The 24,422-nt window shown below is 49.8% G+C and overlaps 3 protein-coding genes across 11 annotated transcripts; 1 reads left to right on the plus strand and 2 right to left on the minus strand.

Moving 5' to 3' along the window:
• Window positions 1-1,776: 1,776 nt before the first annotated feature.
• LOC144049113 (transcription termination factor 1-like) lies at window positions 1,777-22,875 on the plus strand. 6 transcript variants are annotated; one of them, XM_077561756.1, is made up of 14 exons: window positions 1,777-2,726; window positions 3,387-3,511; window positions 3,729-3,917; window positions 3,997-4,072; window positions 4,603-4,727; window positions 5,552-5,756; window positions 6,885-6,974; window positions 7,066-7,131; window positions 7,418-7,503; window positions 7,575-13,199; window positions 14,055-14,140; window positions 14,259-14,426; window positions 21,933-22,095; window positions 22,174-22,875. In XM_077561756.1, exons 1-10 carry the CDS (start codon window positions 1,777-1,779, stop codon window positions 7,781-7,783), a joined length of 2,121 nt encoding a protein of 706 aa, XP_077417882.1. In that variant the 3' UTR covers window positions 7,784-13,199; window positions 14,055-14,140; window positions 14,259-14,426; window positions 21,933-22,095; window positions 22,174-22,875. The 6 variants fall into 6 exon arrangements, with proteins under 6 accessions (XP_077417882.1, XP_077417883.1, XP_077417880.1 ...); XM_077561757.1 differs by having other exon boundaries at window positions 21,933-22,063; XM_077561754.1 differs by having other exon boundaries at window positions 21,933-22,875.
• On the minus strand, window positions 9,064-12,860 carry endog (endonuclease G). Its single transcript, XM_077561762.1, has 6 exons — window positions 12,678-12,860; window positions 11,171-11,364; window positions 10,968-11,109; window positions 10,787-10,896; window positions 10,617-10,698; window positions 9,064-9,526 (listed from the first exon to the last, which is right to left on the minus strand). Exons 1-6 carry the CDS (start codon window positions 12,858-12,860, stop codon window positions 9,332-9,334), a joined length of 906 nt encoding a protein of 301 aa, XP_077417888.1. The 3' UTR covers window positions 9,064-9,331.
• On the minus strand, window positions 14,950-24,240 carry LOC144049112 (uncharacterized). 4 transcript variants are annotated; one of them, XM_077561751.1, is made up of 14 exons: window positions 24,064-24,238; window positions 23,321-23,654; window positions 22,152-22,410; window positions 21,938-22,083; window positions 21,557-21,795; window positions 21,061-21,233; window positions 20,951-20,974; window positions 18,354-20,456; window positions 18,135-18,263; window positions 17,960-18,034; window positions 17,548-17,715; window positions 16,573-16,710; window positions 16,420-16,506; window positions 14,950-15,094 (listed from the first exon to the last, which is right to left on the minus strand). In XM_077561751.1, exons 2-14 carry the CDS (start codon window positions 23,525-23,527, stop codon window positions 14,961-14,963), a joined length of 3,882 nt encoding a protein of 1,293 aa, XP_077417877.1. In that variant the 5' UTR covers window positions 23,528-23,654; window positions 24,064-24,238; the 3' UTR covers window positions 14,950-14,960. The 4 variants fall into 4 exon arrangements, 3 of the variants coding, with proteins under 3 accessions (XP_077417877.1, XP_077417876.1, XP_077417878.1); XM_077561750.1 differs by having other exon boundaries at window positions 16,420-16,710; window positions 24,064-24,239; XR_013293482.1 differs by lacking the exons at window positions 14,950-15,094; window positions 16,420-16,506 and having other exon boundaries at window positions 17,960-18,006; window positions 24,064-24,240.
• Window positions 24,241-24,422: the final 182 nt, after the last annotated feature.

Genomic DNA, 24,422 nt, shown 5'->3' on the forward strand with positions numbered 1-24,422 from the left:
GTGTATTTGCATAGCACAAGTTTCATACACAAGTTAGTTGAAGTTCAAGTGCCACTGATGGTCAAAGCCACTCAAGTGGAGCGAAATTCTTTCTCCGCATTTGAGCCATCCACTGAGGGAGCGGTGAGCAGCAGCAGGAGCCGCGCTCGGGAATCATTTGGTGACTCAATGTGCTTGACAAGGAAAGACAACACCTGCGAGCATCAACAAACGCAACATTCAGAAGGAACGAAGAGAAAACAAAAGTAGGTTACGCAATTTACTGAAAGAACATACATTACAACATACAAACATTACACACCAAACTTTAAAAGCATTTAGCGTAAGGAAGTTTAAAAAATAATAATTAAAAGAAAAAAGCATGATTTAAAAATGTTTAAAAGACCTTAATCAAAGATACGTGGAAAAAAAGCAAAGGTTTTTAAAAGCATGTACACTCGGTTCACTTCTGTTTGGCAGCTTAATCCATTTGTGTGCAGCATGACAGCTAAATGCAGCTTCACCATGTTTACTTCGAACTCTCGTTTTAGTATCAGCTTCTGGGGAAATGTAGAGGAATAAATTCTCCAAAGACTGCTCATACTATAAAGATTGAGGCTAGCAATATGTTCACTTGTTGTGAATACAAAGGTACAAAAATGTACAATATTGTTAGGGAATTTTCATGTTCACAAAAGCCAAATTTCTTAAGTTGATTTGTGATTGATAACGATTGTTATTTGTTATATTGACTCTCTTAAATTTGTAAACAACAAGAAAGGTAAAAAGGATTTTGCCATATAATCGCATTTCTTTTTCTTTTTCCTCCCACATTCCAAAGACATGCAATGGCAGGTTCATTGAGCACTCCAAATTGTCCATAGAAGAATTGCAGCCTTGCCCCGACCAATATGGCGGCTCCGTTGGCGTACCGACGCTTTCGCCCAACAGGAAGCAGTCGACTCCGAGACCCGGAAACAGAACACTCGGCCGACGAAACATCCGTTCTCTGCTACCCACGAGCGAAACACAAACGGGAAAAGTTTACTTGAAAACAAGACAATCGCAACAAAATTCAGGTAGTAAGCTGCATTTCACTTACTAGACGTCACTATTCCAGCTTCGTTTGAATGTTGCCGTGTCCTGCATCCCGCCAGCTAGCGTTATTTTGCCGTGGATTGCGCGTGAACTACATGTACAAATTCAGCGCCAGTAAATTTGTACCAGCTCGTGGAAAGGTGGTTAGCGTAGCGAGCGGTCGCCGCAAACGTGCGAGGTCACGAGTTTGAATCCCGCTCTGAACATTCTTCATTTTTAACTTCAGTTTCATGCGTCCCGCCGTTTTGTTTCACGCGTTTGTTGAAGAATTGAACCGATTTCAAGACGTGGAAGACGCGACTGCTGCTGCTGAAACGACTCAAAGTGTGTCCTGCTGCCTGATAATCCTGCTCGCGGGGACTCAGGGTTCGACCGGTAATGCCAATTTTGGGTGGCAAATCAAAATGAAAACTTTGTTAAAAGAGTCAGAGTGGGTGAAGCGAGGCAGAAACCACGCACAGTGCTTGACGCATGGCAAAATGATCAATTCGCCCGGCTGCGATGACGAACCAATCACGGCAAATCAATGTTAGCAGGAAAGTAGCTGCTCACGGCAAGATAACCACTGCCATCTTTAAATGTGTGTACGCGACAAAATGATGTCTTTCTTTTTTTTTCTTTCAAGTGACCTCGATTTTCCAATTCCCACAGAGGAAGAAAACGCAGTCCCGTTTCTTTCCCCACGCCGGAACGCTCAACATGAAGAAGAAGAAAGGTACAGAAGATGACCGCAAGCTCCTTCCTGCTGATGTGCTGGCTCACAAACAGAAGGAGAACACAGAAGGAGAAGACAGCCTCCTCCTTCCCGCTGAGGTCCACACTAGCAAGCCCAATAAGAGGAGATCAGTTGAAGAAAGTGTCCTCCTTCCTGACAAGCGCACTCCGAAGAAGAAGGAGCCAAGAGGAGCAGATGAAGGCAACAGGATTCCCGCTGATGTGCCCACGAGCAAGCAGAAGAAGAAAACCCGAGAGGGAAAAAAACAAGTCGCTCAGGCTGTGGGCCTCAGCGACCAGGGGAAGGCGAAGGCAGAAAAAGAAATGGAGGAAGAGAATGTCCTCCTTCCTGCCACTGGCTGCACGAAAAAGGAGACGATGCAAGAAGCCGGCGCTGTTTTTCCTGCAGATCGGAACAGCCTAAAGAAGAGGAAAAAGCCCGAAGAAAAAGACGACGGCGTCCTTCCGGCTGATGTGCAGAGGACGAAGAAGATGTTGGAAGAGGAAACGGAGAACCGCTGGGTTGTTCTTGCTGACGTGCGGAAAACCAAGAAGAAAAGGCGAGAAGAAAACACGCTTCCTGCTGACGGGGCCACCGACAAACACAAGAAGAAGAAGAAGGAGAAGGAAAGAGCCCAAGAAGAGCAAGAAAACGTCCTCGCTGCCGATGGGTTCACCAAGAAGAAGAGAAGGGTCGAAGAAGAAGAAAAAGACAGCAGCCTTCCTCCTGGCTTCCAAGTGAAGAAGAAGAAGAAGAAGAAGAGAACAGAGGAGGAGGAGGTTACCATGGCAACTGAGCCCACGGGAAACAAGAAGAGGAGCACGAGTGCGCCGCTTGTGGACGCCGAGATTGGTCGTCCGCCCGTAACGGCGGGCGAGGCTGAAGAGAGCGAAGACAGCGATGGCGTGGAAACCGGGACAACCTACGATGAGCTGTGAGTTCTTGACACTTGTTTTCCAACCACTTATTTGTTGACACGTGACAAGCAAGGTTACTTTAGTTCGCGGAAACTAACAAAATAACTCCAAAGTCACATTGAGAAACATTTTCAAAATCAAAATGAAAACGCTATTGAAAAACCTAAGAGGAGCTGAAAGTACATTGAGGTTTACAAAAGTAACTCAAACTAACTCGAGCAAGAAAAGCACCTTCAGAAGAGGTCGCTGCCGACCGAAAATTTGGCGTGCTTGACTTTTGGCTCCAATGGCGAGCGCTCGCCTGCTTTTTCATTTCACTCAGCCAAAATGCGCCGCTAGGTAAGAAATGAGTGACTTTTTGAAATGGATCCGTTGCAGTCCACGCGGCAAGCAAGACGCAAATGTTGCTCCAACTGCCGAAACCTTGGCATTACAAAGAGGCAGGAGGACGTCCTCTGACTCCGGCCTTACCAAGACCCGGTTCACAAGATGAGATACCAGGACTTTATTCGATTCGTCGTCATTTTAAAAATCAAGATGGAGATTTTATTTTTGGGCCGGCCCGACTTGATGCTAAGAAACGGTTACTTTGACGCGAGCAATTGTCAGCTTCTCTGCTAACGGTGTCCCATGCTAACGCTCTTGCACCCGTGTGTGTGTTTGTGTGTGTTTTCAAGGCTTGACCCGGTTTTGGTGGCAGAGTTGGAAGAGTTTATTCCCAACGTGAAGAAGAGAAGCACGGACGAGATCAGGAAACTTCTGCGCTACGACTTGGACCGCTTCCGACTCTTCAAAGAACAAGGTGGCGGCGCTCGCGCTTGAAAATCCAAGAAAGAAATGTGATGGGGACGTCCCTGTCACAATGTGGGGACATTTTTGATCCTTTTTCGAATTTCTAGCGTTCCCCTTCCGTTTTATTTCTGCATTTCTTGACAATTCCAATAAAAAAGGGTGTCTGGAAAGCCAACTCCAAGGTCCCGGTTATGCTAAGCTCCGCCTCTTCCCACGGGTGTGTGCAGGCGTGAGCATCCGCTGGGGGCGCTTCACCCAGGAGGAGAACCTGCGACTCCAAGACAACATGGCGCACTTCCTGGCCGTGACGGGCATCGCCTCCGCCGACCATCTTCTCTTCCCTCATCGCTACGGCGACCGGGAGGCGGCGGACGTCAAGAAGCTCAAAAGGCGACACGGCTTCCTGGGGGCCATGGGTGCGACGCGCGCACTTTCCACCGGCACCCTGCTGACTTGTTGTGTTGATGTTTGCTCCGGTGTGGTCCCGTCCTGCAGCCGAGGGGATCCCGAGGCCGTGCAAGCTGGTTTGGTCCCGCGCTCTCAAGCTGGACGACATGAACCACATGGGACAGTGAGAGCAACTCTTCACACTCGTTCACCTTGAAATAAGAGCCGGCTCCCCACGCAGAACACTCGCACCGTCTCTCATCATCGTCCCTCGTTGGAATCCATGGCAGCGCCGTGTCGCTAATCTCGTCCGGACCCGCAAAGCGAGCCAAAAAACCAAAAGCAGCTCTTTTTTATTCGACAGCAAGAAAGTCGAATGCAAATGCATCATGATTAGTCTTCACATTGGATCCGGGTTCCACAAAATGTGGTTGGGGCGTTCCTAATGCCATAAAATCCCGTGAAGAATTTTCATTTTTTCCCCCCACATGATATGATCCAAAACGGTCCCGCCGACCTACGCCACAAATCATCAAAATCCCCCGCAAAAAATGAACATTTGATGGACGTAGCAGATGTTATTGAAATGAAGTTGCTCGTTTTTTTCTTCTTCATCGCTTCACTTTGGCTGCATTTGCGTTTAGCGGAGGCCATTTTGTGCGGCTGGTGTGTCGAGGTGCGCTCGTTGACGACGCTGTGCTTGATGTTGCCGAGGTTCTCGGACGAGGAGGTTGCGCAACTGCTGAAGTTGCAGAAGCTCCACGGGAACGATTGGAGGAGCATCGCGGCGAAGACGGGCCGCAGCAGATACGCCTTACAGAAGCGCTTTGCCCAAATCGGTGAGTCGTCTGCTCAGCTTGTCACACCTGCCGAAGTATAAGCCCCTCCTCTTTCCTTCTGTCTGGCTTTTATTTGCATCATTGGCTCTCGTTTGACTTTTGGAATCATCTCTTGCCGCTTTTTGAGGAGCCCCCAACCAAACGGCCCCCCCGGCCTGATTACGATGCAACTTGGTGCCATAAATGTTGGCGAGCTAGCCAGGAGGGTTCGAAAAGTGTCGTCTGAAACGTGAGCTTTACGCACGACGCGGGCTTGTCGTCGTGGTTCGACCATTTTTCCCGGGAGTGGGCGTGTCGCCAGCGCACTCCAACGACCGCTTGACGTCACTGCCGGCAAATTCAAATCCTTCACAAGCTTTCCACCGGACCCCAATATTCCATTTTTGTTGAGGAAGTGTTTTTATTATCATTTTTTTTCTTCCATATTTGAGATGCATCAAGCCCACGTGATCCCGCTGAACATTTGCGAGTGTGGGCGACCGGCGTGCTTGCGTGAGGGATCGTTTGGATGGTCTTTTTTGGAAGTTCTTTGACCATTAAAGACCAACGCAATATTTGCAAGCAACATCGTTTGCAAACGTTGAGTGAGAAACGGGCCGAAGAAATAGAAATGCACGAACTAGTGTGTCGAGTGAACGAGGTCTGGCGTCTTACTCTTGCTTTTCGCTCCGTTTGGTGGTGCGCAATATTCAACCGTCTGGGAAAGAAGTCCAGCGGGCCGCCAGTCAATGACTTCATTCATCCAATCATCGTTGATCATTTGATGTGAGATGGCAAAACCTTGTTGTCTTTTTCCACACGGTCACGTTTTTGCTGTCGGCCAGCGTCGGGTCAAGGCAATTGGACGGCGGAGGAGGAGGGCAGGTTGCAGGAGGCGGTCAAGGCTCACCTGGAGGCGGTGTCGCTGCAAAGCTGCTCCGCCTCCCAGGACGGCCTTTTGAACCTGCAGCAGCTTTGCACGGGTTTGCCCTGGACCGACATCAGCCAGCACGTGCGCACCCGATGCTGGACTCAGTGTCGCATCAAGTGGTGAGTTATCTCATCTCACCGTACAAATTCACTTGTCATTTTGTACACCTGCTCCCTTTCTTGCGTTGAAGAAAGTGGGCGTGGCTTGTCAGGCTATCAGCGAATGCGAAGGCTGGACATTCATTCTTTTCTTTCAAGGTGTCATTTAGTTTCATTTGAATCCCATCCATCCATTTGGTACCACATATCCATGTCAGCTTCTTCAACTAGACGCCATCCGTTACCGCTGGTGGACGACCCGGGACACGCTGGAGAGACGGCTGTCCCTCAGCTGGCCTGGGGACGCCGGAAAAGAGACCAAGTGGCAGGCAGGAGAGAGGGAAGGCTGGGCCACCCCCGTGACCCGATGCTGGATGAGCGGGGGATGAAGCACGGATGGACGGACGGATGGCTGGATCAATGGATGGACGGACGGATGGCTGGATCAATGGATGGACAGATGGATGCACGGATGGATGGCTGGATGGATCAATGGACGGACGAATGGATGGATGCACTGATGGATGGACGGATGGCTGGATCAATGGATGGATGGACGGATGGCTGGATCAATGGATGGACGGACGGATGGCTGGATCAATGGATGGACGGACGGATGGCTGGATCAATGGATGGACAGATGGATGGATGCACGGATGGATGGACGGATGGCTGGATCAATGGATGGATGGACGGATGGCTGGATCAATGGATGGACGGACGGATGGTTGGATCAATGGATGGACGGACGGATGGCTGGATCAATGGATGGATGCACGGATGGATGGCTGGATGGATCAATGGATGGATGGATGCACTGATGGATGGACGGACAAATGGTTGGACGGATGCACAGACAGACCGATGGACGGATGTATATCCGTGTCAGGTCGCGGGTTCCACCTCATCTGTCTCCTCTCATTCCAAGTCAAATAAGTGCTTGGCCTGATCGCTTTTGTTTTTTGAAGGCTGGCAGCCATTTTACAAAAGTTGCCGGTGAGCGTGTCGAGTTGTGAGCACAGCTGCTGGAAGATCCAGATTGTCTTGTCTTGGAGAGATTGTCCTGCAATCGTCTGTCCTGGAAAACCGCGGAAGTGCATTTCAAGTTTGTCTTTCGGGAACAAAGTCACACTTTTTGTTGCGTTTCAGGTTCGGTATCCTGCAGTGCCGACTGTCTGAGAAAAGCCCCAAGAACGACGGATCGACGACACTGAAAACCAAACTGGACCTGATCAACACGTAAGCTGGATCCATTGATTGATCGTTGGGTGGCTGTGGGCGGCTTGTTGACAGTCGCCGAGACGAAGGTTGTGATTGTCATCATTTTCAGATTATACGCTTTGAACGTGGAGGACGCCAGGGACGTGGATTGGCAGACGGTTGCTACCACTGTGGGGTGAGTTGAGCTTGGAAAGCGGCAGAATGTGGTGACGCGCCGGCAGAATGCCGTGACGCGCCGGCAGAATGCCGTGACGCGCCGGCAGAATGCCGTGACGCGCCGGCAGAACTGCCGGCAGAATGCCGTGACGCGCCGGCAGAACTGCCGGCAGAATGCCGTGACGCGCCGGCAGAATGCCGTGACGCGCCGGCAGAATGCCGTGACGCGCCGGCAGAACTGCCGGCAGAATGCCGTGACGCACCGGCAGAATGTCGTGACACACCGCTGTCGCCGGCTCTTTCAGTGCCGTGACTCCGCTTTATAGCCAGAAGCTTTTCCGAAGACTCAAAGTCTGCAACGTTCCCGACTGGACGCGACTTAGCTACGGAGGTCGGTATCGTCGCAAGCCGTCACGTTTTCCTTGCGCCGCTCGCTCGTAACTCTCTCGCCGCCGCCCGCAGAGATCATCGACTTCCTGCAGGACCGGGTGGCGCCGCGGCTCGTGAAGCAGCTGCGGTGCAACCAAGACCGTGCGGAGGACGAGGCGGAGCAGGAAGTGGCCCCGAAGGACGCGTACGCTCTCTTCAACATCTTCGCATCGGGAGAAGACGACGACGACGACTTGCTGGAAATGGACAACACGGGGCCCAGCAGACGGCGACGCCTTTAAGCCCGCCCCCACCTGAGGAAGTCCACCTACTCGCAGACGACGCTCAGTCTAACAGCCAATGAGAGGCCCTCGCCACTGACGGCGGCGCTTAGCCCAGCAAACGTCGATGCTTGTTTGAATGTGCGCGTGTAAGCCCCGCCTCTTCCTGAGCCAGTGCGCTCATTCTCTTTTTTTAATCTGAAAAAAAAATGTCTGGCTTTTGTGTCAGCTTCCTTCATTTTCTTGAGGAAGGACGTCCCATCGCCAGTTATGCGTGCAGCCGCTGTACGCGCTTTTCCGTACGGTTGGGACAAAAGTTTTGATTTGCAGGATAGGAGTCATCGTTCCGCAAACCAATAAACGCTTCCGTTTAGCTGCAACTCATCCATGTTGAAATCAGCCGTGCCAGTTGCTGCTAGGTTCCTCCTGTACACTAGTTGGCGCCATGTACCACAAAATGTTGTAATCCACAGGGTTCCCGCGGGGTCTAAAAAAGTCTTTTTAAAAATCTCAAATTCAGAAACATAAATTTTAGGCCTTAAATGTCTTGAAAAACACACCCATATTTTCATCCCAGGTCTAAAATTTTAATTTACGCAATCCTAAATTCTTATATCCGCTCCGTCCATTCCGAGAACTGTCTGTAGAAGAAAAGAAAAATGTGCCGGTAGCGTCGTCTCCGGTCCAAAAGTAGAGGGGTGCGTTTGAATTGTAGTCAATGTAGTTCGGGCGGGCGGGTAGTCCGTGGCGGTTAGCATAGCATCTAGCTTGTTGCATTCGGATCACTGCAGATAAAAGCCTTGGATTGCCGCAAATAGTTTTAAATTGGGTGGGGTGAGTTTGATGTAGAGATGTTTGGGTGAAGCTTTTTGTGAACCTTTGAAGGCTTTCTTTCAAGTTGTGAAGAAGGGAAACATCCAAAACATGCAGGACTCCGGCCCACCAGTTTTAAGGAATTATGACTTGTGACGGGCGCCGTCTCGTGGCCGTTTTACAATCAGGAACTAGAAATTAGAGGAATCGAATATTGACATTCATTTCATGTCATTTTAAGGAAAAATAGGAAATTGGGATTTATACATTTTTTCCTTTAAAATGATCTGTCATTTTTTTGGCGGGCGGGTTTTATGTACCAGTGGTATCGGTATCTGGTCTCAAAAGTTGAGTATCGTCTTGGGAAAAAAAGTGGTCTCAAACATGCCTCATAAAAACAAACATTGTTTTTTTGAATAAAGAAATTCAAATGAGGTCTTTTAGACGGTACGGTATCGCGAAAATGTCCTGTTTGTCAATATCAGACGAGCTGTTCATGCTTTTATTTCAATGCTCTTTTTTTAATCTTTCACTTGACAAATACTACCTAAATTTAAAGGGAAAAAAATACAAGCTAATAACTAAAAGGAAGCTTCTTTGAAACGCTAGAAACGAACACATTTGCTCTTGGAACCGCTTGAAATGAAAAATCCCAAACAATTCCAAGTCAGGATGTCGATCGAAGACGTTAGCTCGCTGGCGCACCCGCGTGGTGCCGAGCGAGCGTGGTCCTGGCACGAGGCCTTTCCTTGACTTTCATTTGCCGGCGATGGCGGCGCCGCTGCCGGCCCTGACGATGTTGGGGACGAACAGGAGTCCCGAGGCCCTCTCGATGCTTTCGATGGGAACCAGGAAGCGCTCCAGAGGGATCTTGTCGTCCACAGGCTGGTTGGGAAGGACGTACGAGCGCAGTTCCACGCCGTCCTGGCCGCCGCGCTCCAAAATCAAAATCTGCGGTCACACGCGCAACGTCATCGGCAACGCCAGACATGAAGACATATGGGCAAGTTGTCGGCCATATTGAATGTGTCACAAACGGCCTTGCCAAAGCGACAAATTCTGCCTGCCATTATTGTTGTGATGTTAGCAAGGTGACGAGCGGCCGCCATCTTTGAAGAATTGATTGAGGACTGACCTCGGCGACGTGTTGGAAGTCACTTTGTCGTCAGCGATGTTCCACTCGACTTTTTAGGACGCGGTTGGAAACGTGGCGCTCATTTGGACTAGCTTGGTTGGATCATCAACAACCACCACGAAAGCAAACTCAGTCAATCTTCATTCTTAAAAACTTGTCATTTTCAAAAGTATCGTTTGAAGGCTTTTGTGTTTTTACCACAATATGACCCAAAAAAAAAAAATCCCCCCAAAAAGGCATTTTTTGTGTATCTGGTGAGTCTAACCCGATCGAGAACTTGTAACAAATGATTACAAAAGTTTCTAAGCCTACACGATGTCAAATACAAACATATGCACTTCATTTACATAACGAAAACTAACAATAGTGACAGGCAGGTTTTTGTTTCTGCTGTGCAAAAAGGAGCAATGAGGAGTTGTGGCCATCTCCATGTATGTTTGTATTATACCAGTGGTGTCCAAAGTCGGTCCAGGAGGGTTTCGGATGGTTCCCTGCTCCAACACACCTGTTTCCAATCAACAGGATCGGGATCAGGCTTATGCAGAGCTCGAGAAACATCCAAAAGCTGCGTTTGGACACCACCAGAGTCGTTTCAGCGGGGTAACAAGATGGCGTCCATATGTCATGTGACCAGCCGTTGACCAACCACAGCGCTGAAGTTTGTGAAATTCATCTTTCAATCTATTTTTAAATCTATATTCAAATGCAAATCTTTTTTGGGTCAACTACTGGTCACATGACATATGGACGACATCTTGTTACTCTCTCTCAACGGCTCTGGACACCACTGTATTATACTGCCCCCTAGTGGTTAAGACAACAGCAGCGATTGACGCTTCATTTCTTTGCGTTCTGTTTCCAACTCCCCACGTGTGCCACATCCAAGATGGCGACGACGCGTCTGACCTTGAAGAAGTGCGTGGGCACGGCCACGTGGTTCCCGCCCACAACTTGGTAGCGCACGTAAAGTTTGCCGTCAGCTTCCTGCCTGAAAGACACGTGAGAGCGCCACCTTCGGTTTACAACTTGTGAAATGATGACGTCATCGCCGTGGTCATGTGATCTTCACGCCTCACCTGGGCAGGTAGAGGGGGCCCGTGCACACGTAGACGTTAGCGTAGCGCTTGGTGAGAGAGCGACACAACTTCTCCAGATTGTTCCACGCGTTCTGGTTCAAGTGAGGGTTCTGCGCACACGCATGCACGCGGGCGTTTATGTGTGCGTGGCGTGCAGCGGAAGTGAGGCAAGCGCGCGCACCTGAGGGGCCACGTTGGTCAGGTAGAAGGTGTCGTCCATGGCCTTCTGGCTCCCCTTGTGATTGGCCGCCGCCGCCATGTGACCTCTGTCCAGGCCGCTTCCCTTGTAGTCGGCGTTGGTGGCGCGGTGGAACACGTGGACGCTGCACACAAACGCGCACGCTGAGTGGCGCGCGCACACACGCACCCAGGCACGAAACTGACCTGTCGTCCTCCTTAAAGTCGCAGCGCTTCCTGTCAGCCGTCCCGAGCAGCGTGTCGCCGCCGAGCCTCTCGATGACCCACGCAGGCGTCCGTGTTCGCGGGTCGTACGAGCTGACGTAGGATTCTCTCGTATGGACGTTGGACAGCGACGGGAAGCCGTATTTCATCAGCGCGGCCCCCGAAGGCCGGCCCAGCTGCAACAATTAACACCATGGGAGCGTGACCTCTTCATCCTGGGTTCAAATCCACACGTCGCCATATGCAGTTGGATTATTGAAAAGGTGTTTTGTGGAGTTTGGCTCACGACTGCCACCTCTGGCCCAAAGCAGAACTGCAACTTCTGGCTCAAGCTCAAAAAAATCTCTTTTTTTTTCATTTTTCTTGAAGTCTGAGCTGACGCTTGCGTCCCAATCGTGTGGTACGTTTGTTAACGTCAGGTCAGACCTCAGATTTTGGACGTGTCGCATGTGATGGCCGATTTGGAGTTGTCTTGACGTAGCGCAGCCGGTGTGGTGTGATGGGCCCAACGATTGGTCGCCCGGCGTCTGGGACCACCGCCGCAAAAGTCTGAATTTTTGTTGGTCTTGCTATGTCGTCCTTTGATCGCTTGCTCGCAATTGACCAATAGGAAGGCACTTGGCTCTCCTTACTGCACCGATGTCGGTACCGGATGTGATCGGCCTGCAAGATTGTTTTGCTCGTGTGTTAAAAAACGAATTGGGGAGAATAAAAAGAAGCAACGCAAGCTGCTACACTTCCATGTCGTTGCCATCGACTGGCATCTATGATGACTGTCACCATGACTGATTGACGGCTGCTTTCCGAATGTGCTCTTGGCAATACGCGGCAATGGGGAGATGTTTTTGTCGCTTTCATGCTTGCTGTAGTGTGGCTCCAAGACACGGAGTGGATTTTTCCGCTAATCTGACTGAGCTCCTGTGGTCAAAGACAAAAAAATAAAAAATGGAGCTGGGCAAAAGACAACTATGTCCGCCGGGAGCCAGTTGGAAGATTGATCTCAAGATAAACAAAAAAAATTCATGACAAACAAAAATGCCCAGAGATTATTTTATTTTATGGACCGGCCCCTTTTGGATTAAATTCCTCACTTTGTTTGGTTATCCTTTTTTTTCCTTTTTCTTTTTTAAGTTCTTGCTGCTGTTCAACTGTTGATAATGATAATATAATGTGTGCCTTAACTGTTTGTATTTGAATGATGAATACAAATAAATAAGTTTAAAAATAATAATAATAATTAAAAACAGTCCGGGAGTTCGAGTATGACGTCACCCTCCAACACTCCACCCCTCGAAACTCAAGGGAAGATGAAAGACGAAGTCGCAGTGAAGATGGCGACAAAAGTCATTTGAAACAAATTCTTGACGTGAGCAACTCTGACAAATCGTTCACATTTGCACTAGTATCGTATTTGCTTTGAAATAAAAACAAAAACAAAAAAAACTCCAGTAAAGGGCGGTCGCTGGCTGACGTCGGCACGGGTACGCACCGTCAATTCGGAGGCGGCGTGGACGCTCGGTACCGGAATTAGCGGCACCCGGGCCAGCAGGCCGACCGCCTCCTCCTCGTCCTCCTCCTGCTGCTCGCCGCCCGGAAGCCTCCACAGGCAGCTCGCCGAGGCGCCCAGTACGGCTCCTAACGACAAGGTCGCCAAGGTCCGCCACACGCGCATCGTTGGTCGCGCTCTGATGACGTCGGTCGGAGCGGTGCGTCCGCCGGTGATGACGCAACAGCCTCGTTATGATTCAAAAAGGCTTTAAAAACGATCACTAATAAACTTTTTGAATGTGCGTGACTCCCTGACATGTGGCTGTTCAACTTTGTATACAACTTAGGTTCTCTATATACTTGTACCTGTGAATAATGGTTAATAAATTAACTAAAAGCGACGCTGCCCGATTGTAAATTATGATGACGCCACACTTCCGCTTTTGCGTCGAGTGTTATTGTGGCAAAAATGGAGTGATTTCGTTCCCAATATCACTGAAAGGGATGCCTCGATAACGATAAGGTATTTGAAGACGCTGCTCTCATTTAAATGTGTTTCTACAAACTCTGACGCCCCTGCATGTTGCAGCATAACCTTTTTAGTTTGTTCATCTTGACTGCTTGTTGGATTTCTTCAGAGAAATGAGTTTGGCGGCACACAGTCATTTGCCTCGTGTTCTTGGACACGTTTCCTTTCATTCGATGATAGAATGCTTCTCAATTCTTGAATCATTAACGTTGTGTCCGCCAACAAAAAGGTTTCACCAAGAATTGCAGGCGCTCGACGCATTGGCGTCATTTCAGCATTTCCATAAAAATTGCCAGTCATTTCAATGAGATTTTCCCCGGTGGGGCGGGGGGTCCTGACCCGAACCGACCGTCTCGTCAAAGCTCAGAGAAACGACAAGAAAGTCAAACTGCGAATACTTTATTATAATACAGGTTTTTCTTACTTCCTGATATTTCATTGTGCTGAATTCAAGGAAGGTTTGAAGTCGGATTTTTTGGGTGTGTTTCAGTCTCGAGACTCGACTCGAAAGAGTTCGAGGCAAATGTAAACAAAGATGTCTGATTTTGATTAATTGTTTGTTGTTGTGGTTAACGCAGTCGTTCCAAATCACGTTTTGTCACGTGAACATATGTCTTGTATTTACTTTTGAGGACAAACTCTCACGTCCATCCATCCTCCAAACGAGTGGGAGGATTCCGAATTCCCACTTTCTTTGAATGCAGCATTTCTTTTTTCTCGGTGAAAGGACGCGCTTGCTGATCATTGAAAAGCATATTGGACTTTGGATCCTTGTCATTTGATTTGTGAGGATTATTTCAAAAAAAAAAAAAAATGTGATGAATGATGATAACAATCTGCCTGCTTTAGGCAAAAGGAACACAATATGCCGTGGAAATGAAGATTTGCATTTTGGAAATATCAGAAATGTTTGGATTTGTCAACAGCGAAAGCAGGTTGTCGTTTTTTTTCTCCTTGTTTTTATTTATTTTCCAAGTCAAACTATTGCTGTTTCATTGAAGTAAAAAGAGACAAAACAAATTTGAGATTGAAGGTTGTACTTGTCCTCGACAGGTCCGGTATTGAGCGCGTCTGGGGGCCGCTCAAGCCATTTATGACCCCCCGCCCCCCCAAAAAAAAGAAGCTTTGCACATGCAAGCCAGAAAAGCTGCCAGTCCAACAAACGCCTTGAAATAAATAAGCGGGACCACTCGTTGCAAGATGGATGCCGGCTCCTTGCAGGTGAGTGCCTCACAGACCAACAATCCAAAAATCCGTCCTCGTGTGTATGCCGGTTCCAAACCGCACCATTGGACTCGCTTTTCAGGGAGGATCAAGAATATATGCCTGCCTTGTGAGTTTGAACGTGAACGTTTGATACCACAACATCCATGCGAGATTCATTAGTCGTCTATACATTGTGTGTTAGCATTTAGCTCGTGGACTTATTTGTCTGAAAGTGTCATGCTCCTTGTTTAATTTTCAAATAAACGTTCAGTGGACGTGAAACAACATTTTTGGGGGGGAACAATTGTTCACTTTTTGCTGCTTGTTGCGCTGCTACCAACGAGCGCTCGGATCAGAAAGTTTGCTCGCAAGTCAAAGCAAACAATTGCACGTATGTTGAGGCATGACGTTTAGGAACACATTTCTTTGAGGATGTTGAACTTGATCAGGCACAACTTCGACAGCGGCCCCGCCCGGACGCTCGCTTGCGTTGCGTCGCGGCTTGATGACATCATGGAGCCTTTCCCCAATTTGACTTCCTGTTGAGGATCAGAAGGCGGCGCCGATCAGGCCGAAGATGAGCAGGAGGCGGAGTGGCAAAGTCATCGGCGGTGAGGCGGCGCTTGTGTCGTCGTCAAGGCAACCGCTCTTCTTGGGACACACGCGCTGCTCGCAGTACGTGCCTGCGCACACACACGACATCATCAGCACATTCAAAAGGAATCCGACTGTAGTGACACGTTTGATGATTTATTTGCTTGCTACGCTACGAGGCTCGCTAACCTCGCTTTCTTTCTACCCGTTTGGTATCGCTCGCTGGGCAGAGAGCCAGCCGCCATTTTACGTCAACAACAATGGCGGCGTACGTACAAATCAAGTTTCAACCAAACGTATTCAACTGGAAATGATTTTTGAAAAACAAACCTCATAGATATGTTAGTAACAAGCAAATGAATCATTATGGAACTAACTTGTCATTACGTCAAGGTTCCTTTTAAAACTGCACCGCATCCCAACAGTTGGCACATTTGTGACACAAGATCGGCCATCTTGGATCGCTAACTACGGCAACCGCACTAGAACAAAACACCTTCATATGCCTGCATGAAAAACCCATTTTAAGGCTCCGAAGGTCACGGTCATCCAGTAGGATTGGTCCGCCTTGACCCTTCCACAAGAGATTGTTCCAGATTCTCGGAATCTTTGGATGATGTTACTTTGAGCTTTTCCTGATATTTCTCCACGATCTTTCTGCGCAACATTGGAGGAATTGCCGATTCTCTCCCCATCTTGGCTTCTGAGAGACTCGGCCACCCCGAGAAGCTCTTTTTATGCTCCAATCGAGTCGCCAACGGACCTCATTAGTGCTAACTGGTCTTCCAGCTGTTTTTTTAAGTGCAATTGACTTATTGCTTCCTGTCCCAACTTTTTGCAGATTTGTTGGCACCATAAAATCAACATATTTTTCCCTTCAAATGATACATTTTCTCCGTTTAAACTTTTGACCTGTCATCTATGTTCTATTCTGAACAAAATATTGAATTTTGGCACTTCCGCATCATTGCATTCACTTTTTATTCACAATTTGTAGAGTGTCCCAACTTTTTGGCAATTGGGTTTGTAACTTTTAATCTTAAACGTTTTAAAGATGAACATTTGACTTTTGACCCCATTACATTTCCAGTGAGTCTGCATTGTTATACTTTACAATAAGTCTGCAGTGTGTGTGTCAAAATATTTTCTATTTGTATGCTTGGGAAGAAGACTGCTTTGACTAACATAAAATTTAAAAAATAAAATAAAAAACATGCACCTGTCCTGCACCTTTCGCCAAGTCCGTTTCATTTTGCGTGTGTGAACGTGTTTTGTGCGGTTGCCATAGTTAGCAATCCAAGATGGCCGATCTTCTGCGCATGCGCGTCACAGATCGTGCCTAGACAGCATCATCATCATCATCATCATCATCATGGGTGTGCCTCACCTGACCTGTGACATCATCATCGCTTACCTGCGAACTTGTCGGCGCACTGGCAGCGCAGGAAGTCGGCGCACGTGCCGCCGTTCTGACACGGCAGAGCCTCGTCGCACACGTTGGCTAGATGAGGGCCGAGCTGGTTAGTCCGTCCCTCGATCATCGGGCCCCTCCCCTCGTCCCGCCTACCTGTGCAGCCGTCCCCGCGCCAGGTGTATCCCGGCAGACACCGGTCGCAGCGCCTCCCGGTGGTGCCCTCCCTGCACTGACACGCCCCCGAGGCGGCGCAGTGCCGAGACCGACTGCCTGCGACGTCGCACTCGCACTCTGACGACAACAACAACAGTGTCAACAGGATCCACCCCAAGTCCAAGTCCAAGTCTTGGGTTTTTTTGTTTCCTGATTTTCGTTGTTTTTTGCTCTCCTCACTTTTGCGATTAGTCTTCCCAAAATGGGCGTGGCTTCCTGGAAGCCCTGGAAAGTCCAAACTTGCCATAGTTTGGTTTTAGCTTCTGGGCGAGCTTGAAAAGAACCAAACCGTGGCAGGCTTTGACTTCCTGGTCCCGGAATCTCTGCCAACGAGCCGGTTTTTAACACATCATCATCATCATCATCATCATCATCATCATCATCATGGTGAAGGTCAGGACGATGGTTGGAGATGAGGATGGTGGGACGTTTGATGTCCTGCTCAAAATTGGGACAAAAGCCGCCAGCCCAATTGTTTTTACGGCTGTTGCGGGACCAAGAGAATCCTGCGTGACAGCTTTTGGGTTTTTCTTTTGGATCTACTCCACGTTGGATGCTTTTGCTTTTCTTGCCGTTTTTCCCCTTTGGTGTCTGGGGGGGGCTTCTCTTGTGGCTCCTCCCTCGTTGTCAATTGCCACCATCTTGATGCCAACTCGCTTGTGCATGTGGAAGACATTCGTCTCCTTCGTGCTTACAAACATTGTGGAGGACTTTCACTCTTTTCGAACACTTTTTGTTTGGATTGGTTTCTTTGTTTTTCTCTTTGTCGGAGCCTTTTTAAATTGTTGACGTGTGCTTTGTTCATCCGCCTTTTTGTTATTGTTTCTATTTCCCAACGTGAGCTCTCCAGGTCTGCCCAATCACAAATTGTAACCCAAACATCACGGTGTGTGCGTGCGTGCGTGCGTGACTGACCCACACAAACGTCCTGATGATGCAGCGGCAGGTTGTTGTCGCGATAGTAGCCGAGTCGGCAGTGTTGGCAGCGGCGCCCCCTGGTGTTGTGTTTGCAGCTGACGCACGTCACCACGTTCAGGAAGTCCATGAAGCTGCAGCGGTTCGAGTGGCCATTACACTCGCACTCTGACACACACGCACACACAAGAAAAACAGACGCTAACATACCTGTTGCTAATGCTAACATGCTAACACAGCTAGTTGGCAATCACAGGGTGACCGGATCACCACATGTTCAATGATTTCATGATCCGATGAAGGTTTTTTTTTTTTTTTTTTGTGGGAGGAGTCAGGGTCTCCGGGGAGGGGTCAAATGCTGAAAGGGGAGGAGCTAGAGGTCAACTCTGAGGCAGCATCAGGGCGGTCTTACCCTGGAAGGTGACATAGGCAATTTTGGAAAGTTGGCTGCTCGTCCCACTGCCAGGAATCAAAATCTTCTGAGTCGCTTCACAGACACACAAAAAAAAACGTGCAAAAGTATCCGGAATACTCTTGTTGCTAATGCTAATGCTAATGCTAAAAGTGTCACAATACTCTTTTGTTACCTTTTTTCTCATAGCCATTTTCCTCTTTCTTCTCTTTCTTTTCTTTTGTGTCTTTCTTTCCTTCAAAAGCTTCCGTTGGATCCTCTTCTTTCTCCTCTTTCTTTTCTCGTTCCTTCAAAACTTCCGCAGCTGTCAATCAAACACGTTTCAGCTTCTTCTTTCACATTTCCACCAATTCCATTAAAGGCCATTCTAGCTATTATCTATCTATGGTGTCACCTTCTTCCTTGGTCTTCTCCTCCTTCCTCCATTTGTCTGACTCTTGTTCTTCTTGATTGGTCGCCAACGAAGCGTCCTCTCTTGCTTCGCCGACTCTCTCAGGAGAATCGGGTCTTGTCTCCGGCTCAAGAATTTTAGGGCTAGAATCTGAAGACTCTGGTTCAGATTCTCCTGTTTGGCCTGATTCGGAATCCAAAGGACGCTCAACTGAATTCAATCCAGAGTCTGTGTTGGAATCTTCAGTTCTCGGACCCGTACCAGGCTGCGTGGTATACTGATCGGTTAAATCCAATCCAGAATCAGGATTAAAATCTTGCGTTGTAGTTGGTGTTTCGGGTCCAGTGGAATCCTGGTCCATTAAATCCAATCCAGAATTGGGATTTAAATTTTCAATTACAGGGCCAGCGTATTCCAGATCTACTGAATCCAATCCGCTATCTGGAGTTGAATCTTCAGTTTCAAGAGGAGTTTCAGGTCCAGTGAAATCCTGGTCAACTGAATACAATCCGTAATCTGACGTAGAACTTCCTATTCCAGGTTGTGTTCCAGCTTCAGTGGAATTTGGATCAACAGAATCCCATCCAGAATCCAGACTGGAATCTTCTGTTCCTTGTGTAGTGGAATCCTGATCTTCTGGAAAAGGGAAGGTGAAGTCCACTGGGGCCAAGTCCCCAGCGGGCTCTGACCAATCGGATGCAGTTGACGGTTTATCCTGTGCAGTTTCTCCAACTTGCGAAGGAGGAACATCGCGCACCTCAGGAGGAAGAACTTCAGCCAAGGACGGAGCGGGACTGTCAAGAGGAAGTCCATCAGAAAAGGTTGCATCGGCAGGTGAATTTGGGGGGAATCTTTGGAGCTGCGTTCCGTCCGTTGGTGCTTGATCCACAGGAGCTTGTCCCGGGACGGTTGCGTCTGGAGCTGATCTGTCCGGCGCTGCAATTGGATCCCGACTTTCTCGTTCAAAGGGAGTTCCGTCTTCACCAGGAGGTTGCTTGGCAAGCGGCCCGTCGGGTGGAGCCACATCGGCAGGTGGATCATTTATCTTGGCGGACTCGCTTTCTAGAGGGACATCGAGAGAGGCTACATCAGGGCTTGTTATAACAAATAGGTTTTTTTCGAGAGCAGCTCCATCAGAGGAGGGCGGGTCAGAAGGTCTGTCAGGAAGACGTCCATTGGGAGCGGGCGGCACATTTTCAGGAGAAAGATCAGGGACAAGTCCATCGATGGCTTGAATGGAGAGCGGCTCATCGGGAGGAGGTCCTTCAAGAGGAGGTCCATTAGAAGTCCCTGCTGCCAATCCAGGATAAGAAATCGGAGAAGGCCAAGTATCTCCAGGGAGGTCGGTGCCGGCAGACGGGATGACTTCTGGCTGCCGGGAGCTTGAGCTTGATGGCGAGAAGCTGCTGGTGGTCGCCCACGTAGGAACAAAGTCGGTCTTGTCAGGGGGCGGAGTCACTGGGTCAGAAATCGACATCTTAGAGTCAGTGTTGATGTTTGAGACGGCCCTGGTGGCGCTCGGCACCGGTGGACCGCTAGCGTCTAAACGCTGACCGGCGCCATAAGCGTTAAGAGCAGGAGCCACCGGGGAAACGCTGGCCCCGCCCCCCGCGGACGCTGTGTCAACGCTTCCCCGCTTCGGACTCGCTGAGTCCACAAGAGTTGGAGAAGAACTCGTAGATTGGTCCTGTGTTGCAGTGGCCGCCGCCTCACTTACAGAAGTGTCAATCATAAAGCTGTCGGTTGCTGCGCTGTCAGAACCAGAAATGTCAACGGCAGAAGCACCCGAAGTCCGAGTTGAACTGGAAGACGAGTCAGCAGTTGACGGAGACAAAATGTCTGTTGTTTCCATCCAAGTCGTCGTTGCAAGAGTGGAAGCGGTCCACAAATTACTGACGTCAAAAGAAGTGTCAAATGTCACACGAGGAGTGTCAAAAGCAGCCGTCGTGTCCAAAGGGGTCGCAGTTGCCGGTGTTGAAATAGTCCGGAAACGACGCATGTCGGGAGACGGGTCGAAAGTCAACGGGACTAAACTGGAAATGGCGTCGCGGGTGGAAGTCGGGCTCGTGTCCGTCATTCCGCGCGTTGAAGCCCAGTCATCATCCGCTGTCAGAGAAGAACATTTAGCGCTTTTTAGTCCTCTTGTTGCGGGTCTACAACTGCGCACTTAACACACGCACGCACACACTAAAAATCCATCAGGAGGAAAATTGTCAGATTTAGTCAAGTCAAAACTCAATTCTTGAATCTGTTACATAACCTGGAACCTCAAACATGATCTGGATCCTCCAAGAATGCGGTTCTGAAATCTCTTTCAGAACCTCAAACATCAGGTCAGTAAAGTGGCCGATGCTTGGAGGTGCGAGATTAAGATTAAGATTGACTTCTTCTTGCTCGCAGACGGATTAAACTGTCTCACACACACACACACCACCTGTTGCTGATTTAAGAAAGCAGATGAACTTTTCTTCCACAATGCACATTGCCAACTGCCTTTCTGCTTCGGTGCATCAAACACGGACGGACGGACAGACAGACAGACAGACGGACAGACAGACGGACAGACAGACGGACGGACAGACAGACGGACGGACACTCACTGGTGGTTGTTTCTGCTGCTTGACCTAAAAAGCAAAGACGGTGGATGAACGCCTATTGAAGGAAAACCGGCAAACAAACAAAATCCAAGAAATGAGAATTTGCGACGCACAAGCGTTGGCGGTGCCGGCGGGCAGCGGCAGGAAGCTTCCCGCCATCCAGTCGCGGGCCTGGAAGGCGCCGCCGCAGCGTTGGCAGTCTTGTCCGCTGGTGTTGTGTTCGCAGTCGCACGTCAGCGTGCCGTCGCGCAACGCACAGCGAGACGCGTGCAGGTTGCATTGACACCTGCAACACACGCACGCACGCACGCGTGACGGTTTGACTGAAGCCCGTCTTTTTATACGTAGCCACAAATATTTCTTCGCCGCGCTTGCATTCTTGGAAATGCATCCAAATTATGCAAAGATCTTCCCTGAAAAGGAAGCTCAGTGACTGAAGCGCTTACGCAATGGAGCCAAGGGACCCAGTCGCGAGTTCCGCCCCTTTTGGGGTCCGCTAATGTTTCATTTGAGACTCTCCCCTCTGTTGCTATGGCAGCGCCCTGGCTCCGCCCCCCCCAGCCCAAAAATGAACGCACTTGCACGAGACAAAAGGGAGCGCAGGCGTACCTGGCGGGCACGTCAATGTTGGATATGGCGTAGAAGTACTTGAGCAGGTTGTCTCTCTGGACGTAGGTCCCGCCCAGGGCCGGTCGCAGCAGTCGCAGGCGAAGGTTGCTGAAGGTGAAGAAGTCGCGCAAAGCTTTGCTGCTCTGCAGCCGCGTGTACAAGGCGTCCATGTTCAGTAGCTTGGGGCCGGCGAACACTCGCAGGCGGGCTCCCACCTCGAACACCACCGTCTTCTCCTCCTAGCCGTTAGCATGGTAGCATGTTAGCGCCTCTGCTCCTCCCCGGCCTGGTTAGCATTAGCTGCTTATCATTTCTGCTACCAGCGAGGCTACAAGACCGCTACGGACTTTCTTATTGACGGCTTGTGTGTCCCAAGGTTACCTTGGCGCCCACCCATCCCGAGTACTGCTCGGTGCAGATGACCCTGGTCACGTTGCTGGGCGCCAAGTCGGACACCCGCTTGGGCGGCATGCCGAAGGTCTCCATGCAGTCGTCGGCGTAGAACTGGTACGGCTGCCACGTCAGTCCTGATGCGGGAGGTACACCGAGCGGGTGAGCGGGCGAGCGCGGCGGGACGTACGCCGGCGTCTCTCACCTTTGTCCGTGGACTTCTCCAGGACCATGCTGGTGGGGCGCCCGTATTCGAAGCTGACCACCAGGTCGTCCACCACCTCCAGACTTTTGTTCCAGGACAGCGTGATGTTGGCCAACAGCGGCTCGGGATACTTGGACCACGTGACCGTCTGCCAATACGTGATGAGGCCGCCCCTCTCCCGGTCTCCCATCAGCTGAGGCGGGTGAGACAGGTCCGGACTGGAGGCGTCGCACTCGTCGCTGCACAGGTACGGGTTCTCCTACATCGTGACAGCGCGGGCGCGGGGACGGAAATGGTCAAGATGTCGGACCAGGACAGGTGGACATGAAGACATGAAGACATTATCATCCCGACCACCAACTCACTAGTCAGGTTTCCATCCAATCGTTTGGAATTTTATAAGCAAATTTCCTGAAAATGCCCAAAACGGACATGCGACTTCTGCCCGTTTCCATCTGTTGTTCTTTTGCCAATATTGAAAGGTGACTCCGCCGCTGTAGGTGGCGCTAGACATCATCGAGACGTGATCTACCAGTCATTTCAAAGAAGGAGAAGACTGTGCCGTACGATGACGTCAAACGAGTTTCCTTTTGTAATTCTTGATCAACCGTAGCATTTATTTGCTCTTTTCCATCTAAAATGGCATAAATATTCGCTTCTTTAATTAAAGGTGCATTTCGCAATATTGATGCAAATTGGGGTCTTAATAAAAACTGTTTCCGCAGCCAAAGTTCACATTTTGCTTTTTTCGATACGCTTGAAAATGCGCCCCCTCTAAGCGGAAACACTTTTTGCGAATTTCGGGCCCTTTTGGGAATTTCTAGCGCTTCCATTCAGTTTTATTTTCACATTTCGTGAACATTTGGAATCCAAACGAGTGGATGCAAAGCCCGCTTTTGACTGCCGTGGAGGTTTCCGACATGTCGTTCAACCGTCAGCCATGAGCCGATCCACTTTTCCTCTTTGGCTTGTTTTTGCGCAAAGTGAGCTCAAGTCTCCAATTTGAACTGCATGTGCAGCACTTCTACAGAACATGGACTCGCCGTTCGGGAGGTCGTCACAGATCCGAATATTTTGTGGCTCGACCCAAATTGCCGCTTGGAAAACATCTGGCGAGCAGTCAGTGAGTTGAGAGCTGACGATCGGATAAGGAGACCGCACGCCGATACCAGAGTGCAGAAACGTTCCGGAGGGTTCCCGCAGGTGACTCCCGGCGGATCCACTCGTATCTGCATGACTTCTTTCATGTTGGCGGCTGGCGGCTGGCAGGCGGCCACCTCCCATCCGGGCCCCGCCTCCCGGCGACAGGCGTCAAATTGACATCGACTGGACGTCACCAAGAGGAGCAGGAGTGGGAGTGGCTTGAAGCCATCCATGCTGGGGTCCTCGCGGGCTCAGCGGCGGTGCGAGATGGCGGCGCTTTCCGGCATGAAACTGTTGTACGTTGGCCTTGCCGGTGGGCTCGCCGCCCGCCGGTGGCAGCTCAGCTGAGTGCCGGACCGCCTGTCGGACAACATGAACCAAGTAGACCAGCGCAACTTTGTGTGAGGACCGGACACGCACACACGCACACACGCACGCACGCACGCACACTGTCTCCCCCGGCGTGTAACGTGACGTGACGACGACTTGTTACTTGGTGCAACGCAACAAGTCGTTGACTCGATGGCGACCGTGCAAGTCAACCTTCCACCAAATGAGCGCAATGTGAGATGATGCGAGACGTTTTTGGGCGGGTCACGTCAACGTACATCCGGAGGGACGCAAGTCGTCCGTTACGCGCGTACTTGCACACAACGAGCGTCAACTCGTACATTTGCCAAGCAACCAACTCGTTGTTCAATGTAGCTTGTAAGTGACCACGAGGGGGCGCTACACTCATCCACTCACAACATCGACTGTACTCGCTTACCTTTTTCTTTTTCACTCTTCGGGCCGATTGAGCGCAAAGTCACAAATGGCTTCGTTGGTCCCTTTCCTTTTTTTCTTTCTTCTTCTTCCTTCTCCTTCTTGCTTGCAGATCTCCTTTTCACTCCCCCCTTCGTCCTCCTCCTCTAATCTCCTTCTGTCTCATCCTCTTTAGACTTCTTCTTCTTACGAGGCTTTCGCTCCTCACAGCCCCGCCCCTTTTGACTTCATCATCAGCATCAGCTGAGGTGTCACTTCATTAGCAACTTCATTCAAAAAGACTCACAAAAGCGCTTAATGCTAATCTCCTTTCTTGACCATCAGCTGAAGTTTTCCAAGCTTATAGCCTAGCATGAAAAACAA

Source organism: Vanacampus margaritifer, chromosome 3 (assembly GCF_051991255.1).
Source record: "Vanacampus margaritifer isolate UIUO_Vmar chromosome 3, RoL_Vmar_1.0, whole genome shotgun sequence".
Taxonomy (NCBI): Eukaryota; Metazoa; Chordata; class Actinopteri; order Syngnathiformes; family Syngnathidae; genus Vanacampus; species Vanacampus margaritifer.

Coding starts and splice junctions, on each gene's coding strand:
- LOC144049113 (XM_077561753.1), top strand. CDS start 1,777: ATGAAGAAGAAGAAAGGTACAGAAGATGACCGCAAGCTCCTTCCTGCT. Junction 2,727..3,386: donor GGGACAACCTACGATGAGCT/GTGAGTTCTTGA, acceptor TGTGTTTTCAAG/GCTTGACCCGGTTTTGGTGG. Junction 5,757..5,894: donor ACTCAGTGTCGCATCAAGTG/GTGAGTTATCTC, acceptor TTTTCTTTCAAG/GTGTCATTTAGTTTCATTTG.
- endog (XM_077561762.1), bottom strand. CDS start 12,860: ATGCGCGTGTGGCGGACCTTGGCGACCTTGTCGTTAGGAGCCGTACTG. Junction 11,110..11,170: donor GACTTTAAGGAGGACGACAG/GTCAGTTTCGTG, acceptor GTTTGTGTGCAG/CGTCCACGTGTTCCACCGCG. Junction 10,897..10,967: donor TGACCAACGTGGCCCCTCAG/GTGCGCGCGCTT, acceptor GCGTGTGCGCAG/AACCCTCACTTGAACCAGAA.
- LOC144049112 (XM_077561750.1), bottom strand. CDS start 23,527: ATGGATGGCTTCAAGCCACTCCCACTCCTGCTCCTCTTGGTGACGTCC. Junction 22,411..23,320: donor CGGAACGTTTCTGCACTCTG/GTATCGGCGTGC, acceptor GTCACGATGTAG/GAGAACCCGTACCTGTGCAG. Junction 17,716..17,959: donor TGCCTATGTCACCTTCCAGG/GTAAGACCGCCC, acceptor CGTGTGTGTCAG/AGTGCGAGTGTAATGGCCAC.